The sequence below is a fragment of the Zeus faber genome, assembly GCF_960531495.2.
Source record: "Zeus faber genome assembly, chromosome: 15".
Taxonomy (NCBI): Eukaryota; Metazoa; Chordata; class Actinopteri; order Zeiformes; family Zeidae; genus Zeus; species Zeus faber.
Genome location: NC_137194.1, coordinates 1,600,472 through 1,609,032, shown reverse-complemented (window position 1 = coordinate 1,609,032; position 8,561 = coordinate 1,600,472). Strand labels below are relative to the sequence as shown.

At 44.0% G+C, this 8,561-nt stretch overlaps 1 protein-coding gene across 1 annotated transcript; it reads left to right on the top strand.

Moving 5' to 3' along the window:
* Positions 1-687: 687 nt before the first annotated feature.
* On the top strand, positions 688-7,431 carry ppdpfb (pancreatic progenitor cell differentiation and proliferation factor b). Its single transcript, XM_080015659.1, has 5 exons — positions 688-832; positions 1,849-1,949; positions 3,520-3,597; positions 6,222-6,321; positions 6,913-7,431. The coding sequence occupies exons 2-5, from the start codon at positions 1,895-1,897 to the stop codon at positions 7,025-7,027; spliced, it is 348 nt and encodes a 115-aa protein (XP_079871785.1). The 5' UTR covers positions 688-832; positions 1,849-1,894; the 3' UTR covers positions 7,028-7,431.
* The last annotated feature ends 1,130 nt before the right edge of the window (positions 7,432-8,561 follow it).

The window sequence follows — 8,561 nt, the reverse complement described above, 5'->3', positions numbered from 1 at the left end:
ACAGCAGCTACATAGCGTCTGCTCCCCTCTGTTTATGACGAAAAGGTTTTAAACGACCAGATTGAACGAGTCCGCTCGTGATTTTCTTTCCGACGTTTTGTTTGTATTTTGTTGTGTGTTGTGCGACGGTGCGAGCGGCGGCCATGACAGTGACAACACGGTGGAAACGGACGCGCGTCGTTGCGCATGTGTTTGACATGTTTCAATTCGATGTACGCAGCAGCAAAAGGCTTGATATGACGAAAACAACAACAACAACAACAACAACAACAACAACAACAATAATAATAATATGAAAAAAAAAATCCCGATGAAGCTCTTTCCTGACAGTTGCACGCCGCAATATTCAGTTTCTATATCTGTCACGATGTAACACGATGCTGTCAAATAATAATATACTACTGTTCTTCATCTTCTTCTTCTTCTTCCTAATAATAATAATAATAATTATTAATTATAATAATTATTATCAATTAATATTAAAAATGCATTCTTATTAATACTAATAATAACAAACCCAAACCAATAATAATACCAAAATAAGTGGAGACGTCAATAAAAAACATGAAAGAAGTCAATCATTGATTTCCCGAGGCCCCGCCCCCTCCCGCCTCGCACCGTGACGTCACACCCTCCCCCTTATAAGCGCCCAGCGGCCGTTACGTGCCCAGAACGCGACAGCATCCAGCGGCGCCGCCCGGACCGCGGAGGTTCCTCTCACCCGGCACCGAGCTTCAGATGGGCCCCGGAGCCTAGCGGACCCTCCCGCCCGCCCCCCCGGCCCCGGCCTCGTGTGCTACCGCGACAGCAGGACACCTCTGGGCCCCGCACGGTGGGTCGACGGAGGCGGACGAGGCCTTGGTCCCGTTGTTGTGACGGTTTGTCGCGCCGCGGTGTGTAGACAAGTCTCCGTTTGTTGTCGTTCTCTAAGCGTTATCGCAGTGTGACGTCAACGGGGAAACGGGAAACAGCCGTGACGTCACTTTCCCCGAGGTGGGTTACCGCGGACGTAACCAACCTTAGGCCTTAAACTGCATTAAATGTGCGTTAAGGTCTCTGTGTTTCAACATCTTGTCCGTTAGTTTCTATTCATGTCTTTACATCTCTGGCTTTATCCTTGTTGTTGTTGTTGTAACAACCTTCATTCGTACAGCACCTTTCAGGCACAACATGTAACTCGAGATTACTTTACATCTGATCGTGACTACAAAAGCAAAATGCGTTAGACTGTAGAATAATAAAAAGTAAAATAGTTAAATACATTTAAAAACGGGGTAAGAATACTATGATGACACCCAAAATGAAAACAATAAAATTCAATAAATGTCTTAAATTCAGTCTCACAAACAGTTGAAATATGATATTTTATCTGATTTTATTTACATATTCTCTATAGCTACAGTGAGTTCTTGTAAAATTCTAAAATGTCTTAAACTCCTTCTCTTTTCCCCAACAAACGCTAGGCTTTAAAGAGTCTCTAGTCGGAAGTTATGAGTTCCTAATTTCAGCGTAAACATGCGTCTGATTTTATTCATCTGTGCGTCTGCAGGCTCCCTAAAATAGTTTTTAATAACTTCATAGTCTCACGTGGTTCATGACATAACGCTGCTTCTTCTACCTGGTTCTGTACTACACACTGCCGATAAGATGGACTGATTTGAATTCGTATTCAAATATATTTGTATATATTTAAAAACGCTGGAAATTGAACTGGAATATTCACATGACTTGTGCTCTGCAGTTTCTGGCCTTGAGGTTTAGGAAAGTCAATCTAAAGCCTGCGTTGGATAAATAACAGGTTGTATTTCTGTTCCTGGCGTGACCCTCCTCTTCCTCTTTTCCCTCCAGGTTCCATCAGTTCCATCCAGAACATTCAGCGACCAACAGCAGGGGGATGGCAGCCATTCCAGCCGGCGGTTCTCTGGTGGCAACCACTGACTACTACCGAAGTAAATCCCTTTTACGTCCGTCCTGTGTCTCTTACTGAGGTTGGGTGAACAGGATGTGGAGCCTTGTGACTGTCTCGCCATCCTGTAATTGCCACATTTTCTGTCATTGATCGACTTCTCTGTCAGAAGATTTTAATTTCAACGCCGCAAATATACCCTAATATATAGGAATACAACATTTTAGAGGAGATGACTTCACTCAATTTGGGTTCTTCGTCCACTTTAGTGTAGATGATCTGTTGATGATTATTACTGTATGTACAATCCCCTTTACGTTGGAAGACTGAAGTGTTGCCAAATTCAATGATTCTGCGGTGAATCATTTTGCTGCGAGCCCTATGGAAGGACCCCTGGTGGTCCGCAGGCCCCTCTTTTAGAAGCCTTGAACTAATTTGTGGCTACTAGGAAATCATTAGTATCTATTACCCCGAGTTAAACCCTAGAGTTAAAACAATTTCAGAGTTGGGGTCAACTGATGCCGGCTCCGAATCTTTTACCACATCTCACTGCATATACGTATGAAAGTATGTATGAGAAAAATAAAGCTCTTGAAATCTTGAATCTTTTAACTTTTACAGTCAGGACTCGGTTAGAACATAATAGACATATAATGTTGTTTTTTCTGAGCAGAAAATCAAGTCACTTCCCTCTGATATCAGACATGTTTTGATTTCCAAGTTAGCGACACAAATGTCATTTAAGTGACAACTATGTTTGACAGCAAAGTAAGAAGAAAACAACAACATGTAGCAAAGCAACAGCATTGACACAAAACAACATTGACACAACAAAGCATTGTAACAACAAAACAGCCTTGAAACAAAACGACAACAAAACAGCCTTTGAAACAAAACGACAACAAAACAGCCTTGAAACAAAACGACAACAAAACAGCCTTGAAACAAAACGACAACAAAACAGCCTTGAAACAAAACGACAACAAAACAGCCTTGAAACAAAACGACAGCATTGTAACAACAAAGAAATTGCTTTGTAACAAAACAACAACAAAGAAACAACATTGTAACAAAACGCCATTTTAACAAAGTAACAACAAAACAACAGCTTTGTAACAAACAAGTGCATTAAGCTGCACTTGTTTGGCACGTGCCGCTGGTTCCCTCGCCTCCCTACATGGAGTCTCTCTCCGTCCACGCGGCCGGTGATGTCGTCTTGCAGGTTCTTGTGTAACTGGGACCAGCCCGTTTCTTTTTATGGTCATGTGCACTTGTAAAAGTTGGGCAGCAGCGTCACCTCTGCTCCGTGCTGCAGCCGGTGCACGGCCGCTCTGCTTTTTGAATATGGCATCATATCTGACCGCGGCGTCAGTGTTTTTAGTTATTTTCCCACAAACAAGTTGCTCAATCCTCCACGATGCCATCCCAAAATATTTACTATTGCATCAGGTTTTAATGACTGGGTTAAAAAAAAATGGCTTCAATTTACTCACATCACCAACAGCCAGCCCTATTAATAAGACTGTAGTAGAAGTTAAATAACGTTGGATTTCCCTTGATGTTAAATGCTCCTCCTCCTCCTCCTCCTCCTCCTCCTCCTCCTCCTCCTCCAGGGCGCATCGGCTCTACATCCAGTAGCAGCTCCTGTGGCAGTTCAGAGTACAGTGGGGAGGTCATCCCTCACCACCCAGGTGAGGAGCTGCCGCCCAAATGTGGATTTTCTGTGGTGGTGGTGGTGGAGGTGGTGGCGGCACCAGCACTCACTTTAAATATGGTTGACGGTGACATAGGTTGCATCAGAATTTCACAATTGTAGTGACTGGTTCACGGTGGCGCTGTCACTGTGATGTCACTACTTTCATGTCATTGCGTTGGTGGTTTCCACCACGATCTCTGACTCATTCCAGGACTTAGCTCCCTCTGCTGTCTGGCTCTGGGACACGGCTCAGCGGCAGGTTAGTTATCGCCCCGTACTCCACTCGGTCTGAAGGTGCATGAGATAAGAGCGTGGGAGTCGAACCAGCGGCTGCGTCAGCGCTGACTCAGCGATGCTCAGAGGCTGAGTCAGCGCAGGGACCAACCCTGTTGTAATAATAAATGTGATAAACATAACCTTTATATTACACACAACCTGCGACTTCAAGTGCTCTACATTGATAGAAGGCAACCAAAGAGTAGAAGTAATAATAATATTTATTTTAAAAAGGGAAAATACATTTAACAAAAATAGTAAATATCATAGCACATTTCAGTTTTTGGTATTTTATGATGATGATGATGATGACCTTAATTTGTGTAGCACCTTTCATATGCAAAGCTCTACATGCTCATAGAGGGCGATCAAATTATTAAAGAAATCCATTAAAATTTTCAATATGAGTTGAATAAAGAGGTAAAATGCGTGCATACTCATCTGTGATCACCATCAGCTTGTTCTTTCACTTGATTGAAGCGGTTTTGCTTTTAATGTCGCGGTGGAAACTCCCCAGTTATTTGGGGTCAGACCCGGTGAGCAGCTCTGGCTGCGACGGGGAGATGCCGGACGGTGAGTTTGGTCCGGACGACGCGGCTCGGACACATGATTTATTTTTGGGGGAAAGTGATGACTTTGGCCTGAAGCCAGAGGGGGTGAACTTTGATGAACAGCTGATCCCAGCGCACCATGCTGCTGCTCTCTAAATAACCTGGAACATTTGATTTGAATAATGTGCTTTATCAGTATGTATGCAACCCTTACATGATTCAAACATGTTCCTTTTAGGGGATAATAAAACCAGAACTCACAGGTATTCTAGGGTTCAATTCAGCTTAAGATAAATTGGGCCTTAGAAGTCATTCAATAGTCTTCAATTTGAATTTATGAGCTCTTAATTTCAGCAAAATCAGAATAATACATATGAATACATTATCCTTTTGGTTCAAATGAGTAATTTCTAATGTTTTAAAACCCAAACCTAGCACGGAACATGACATTAACCTGCTCCATCAACACTGATTTATCCAAAACATCCCTCTTAAATGTTGTGAGGTAATTATTGATTTATCATAGTATCATCATCATCATCTTTTAATGGTTTAAGTTCTGTTCCGTTTGCACTTACAACCCCTATCGAGTCTAAACTTGTTTTCATTTCAAGTAAAGCGCTGCATTTTGCGTATGAAAGGTTCCTTCTTAATAAAGAATATTTTAAGAGTTATTCTCATGAATAATAATCCCATTTTATATGTTGTAAGAATTTCTTCCAAATTTTCAGTTTTAACATCTGATGGTCAAAAATATTTTAGGTACAAATTCTGACTAATCTAGATGTTAAATTCCTCTTTAAAAAACTATAGATAGATATAGGCAGCAGGTGAAGAGTGAGTTGTTGAAGTTGATGTGTTGAAGCAGCGTAAGGATCTGAGCCACTTTGACAAGGAGCACATTGTGATGCTGGACGACTGGGTCAGAGCATCTCCACAAGCACAGGTCTTGTGGCTGTTTCCTCTGTGCAGTGGTTACTACCAAAAGTGTCCAAGGAAGGACGAGCGCTGAACCGGCCACAGGGTCACGGGGCCCAAGGCTCATTGATGCACGTGGGGAGTGAAGTCTAGTCCGTCTGGTTCGATGCCACAGAAGAACTACTGCAGCACAAAGTGTTGAAACAGTGAATGTTGCTGTGATAGAAAGGTGTAGAACACACAGTGCATGGCAGCTTGCTGCGTATGGGAGCTCACAGTGTCCATGCTGACCCCTGTCCACCCCTGAAAGCACCTACAATGGACACGTGAGCGTCACAACTGGACCGTGGAGCCATGGAAGAAGGTGGAGGTCTGATGAATCACCTTTTCCTTCTTCATGTCGTTGGGTGGGGTTAGGGTCTGATCCCATGGAGCAACTATGGGATGTGCTGGAAAAATCATGTAAAGAATGTCAGTACTTATTGTATGTATAATAATAATAATAATATATGTGTAATGACCATTTTTTAAGTAGAAAAGCCTAACCAGGGACAGGGGTCGCAAATTAGCCTCGGCTAGAAATCCTATATGCAACACATGTGTTTTATGTTTTTGTAACCTGTTACAATGTTATTTACCTTGTCCCTGACAAATAAATAAATGAATAAAAACAAGCTCGGTTCATGGGGGCCCCACCTCCAACTTGCAGGACTTTAAGGACCTGCTGCTAACGTCTTGGTGCCAGATACCACAGGACACCTTCAGAGTCTGGTGGAGTCACTGCCTCCACCTCATCTGTTTTGGGGACACGAGGGGGAGCTGCACAAATTGAAACGACCAGAATATAGATTTTAATTTGAGACGTTTCCTCCAGGTCTTCCCAAGCAGGACTCTGGACACTGGTGGTCCAGCTTCTTCTTTGGGAAACAGAACCAACCGGGGATGACGCCCCTGACGGAGGAGGCGCAGCAGAAGTGAGTCCGCACACACACACACACACACACACACACTTGGAATGTAGGCCAGTCATGCTAACTCACTGTGTGCTCCGCCTGCTGTAAACTCTAAATCCATCTTTTGTGCTTTAGTTGAACATAAAAATGGAGTTAGATTAGAGGTAAACAAAGGCGACGCGTTGAACACAAAGTTGACCTGAGGAACATAAAGGCTGTGATAGGTTTTTAGAGTTCTACTTTCTTTTCCCCAGATGCTTTGTGGGTATTCGAGTTGTATACATATAATACATACATATTAAAAAGCTTCTTCACTGGTTCTTATTAGTAATTAAATGATGTTCATCCATCATGAGGATTCTAGAGTTTATTTGAAGGCTCACTGAGAACACCAACGAAAAGCACAAGAATAATAGATGGATGAACGGATGGATGAACATGAGGATGGATGGATGAACATGAGGAAGGATGGATGAACGGATGCATGAGTTGCTTGATGGATGGATTCATTAACGGATGGTTGGATGGATGGTGGAGCAGATGCATGGCCGGAGGTTTATTGATGGACGAACAGATGGACGAACAGCTGCTTAACACCGCCTCTCTCCCCAGGGCGGGGGTCCAGGGCGTGGTCACCAACGGGCAGATCACCTGCGTTGCCAGGGAGATGGTGATGCAGCGACAGGTGAGCGAGTGCAGCGAGTCGGGCACGCCCTCCGCCCCCTGACGCTCCATCCGTCCGCCTGCCTATCTCTCCCTCCATCCCTCCCTCCACCTGGGTGGCGGGGGAATCGAACCAGCGACCAACGCTCTGTGTTTACCACCTCTCTGTTGTAGTTTTTTATTACTCCCGTAGTCCAGGCTGCCTTCCCGCCTTTTTGTTTACCTGTTTTGTATTAACTGAAGGGAAAAAAGAAGAATAAAAAATGAACAAAAAGATGAAGATGATGAAGACGAAACCGATTCATGTTTTTGTTTTTTACATTTGTACCGTTTGTGTGGTGTCTCTGGAACAGCGATGGTTCACACGGCTTCTGTTTTGACAGTTTTTCACTTTGTCAGCATCTGTGATTTGAATAATAATAATAATAATAACAACAACATGCAATAAAGTAGAATCCAGCAGCCGAACATGTGCCTCAACGTCTGGTCTTTACTTCCTGTTTTCTCCTAAAACAACTATACTGAGCTGAAACCGCAGCATTAAAACATTAGATGTTGTTGTTGTTGGGTCATTTCATAAAGCTTACAGTTAATAACTATTTCCAATGTTTATACTCTATGCTGTGCATCAGCTGACAATTGATGTTTAGGTCAATGTTACTTCATCTCCTTAATAAACTTAATATCACAACGTCTGAGCTTTGGAGACACCAAACCCAAACTAAAGCAGCGACGTAAACCAACAGCTACATTTAACCACCTCCACCCAAACATCTCATTGTGGTTGAGCCCTTGATAGATTCAAGGAGATTCTTATTGCCACAAATATAAAACTCAGTTTATACTAGATTAGATATGGACATTGAGGCCGTCTCCGTCTCAACTGATTTTAACGACTACAAAAAGCACAATATGGCCGGGTGCGGTCGCTGGCCTCCACATCCCAACTTAAACAGTGCGTCAGTTGACGGCGTCGCCGTGGTTACATCACCTCAGGGCAGGGAGCAGGCGTGCGAGGAAACGGAGCCGGACGCCGGAACGTTGACACCAGGAGCAGCAGACGGAGTCAGGTTGGTTCACGGCGGGAGGCTCAGAAGCAGCTGTTTGAGAGACTGCACCTCCTCTGGCCAGCGTTCAAAAGGAGCCGACCACTGTGCCTCAGGCCGCTCCTCACCCTCGGCTCAAGAAACAAAGAAAGGAGCTCCAGAAGATTTCCACCTCTTTTATTAACCTTTGTTTTCACTACAATACATTTACTTCTGAACAATCTGCCTCAGTTACCCAGCTGGCCTGTTTTTTTTTATTGTCTATTATGTTTGTCACTAAGCCTTGCAGCTTTTGCAAGGTTACACTATTCCCATTTTAAGTTTTTCACCCGACCCACGAAAGACCTTATCAGACGGGGTCACCGGGTGGCCTTGAGGCTCGGCCCCATCCTGTGGGCGCATTCAAACGTGCCCGCAGGGTAAACACATTCATTTGATTTGACATTCAGCCACAACCTCAGAACACAGGAGCCGCACTTGCAGAGGGGGGGGTGGAGGGTGCCTGAGCACCTGCCCCTTTGCACCTCAGTGCCCCATGGGCCCCATGGGCCC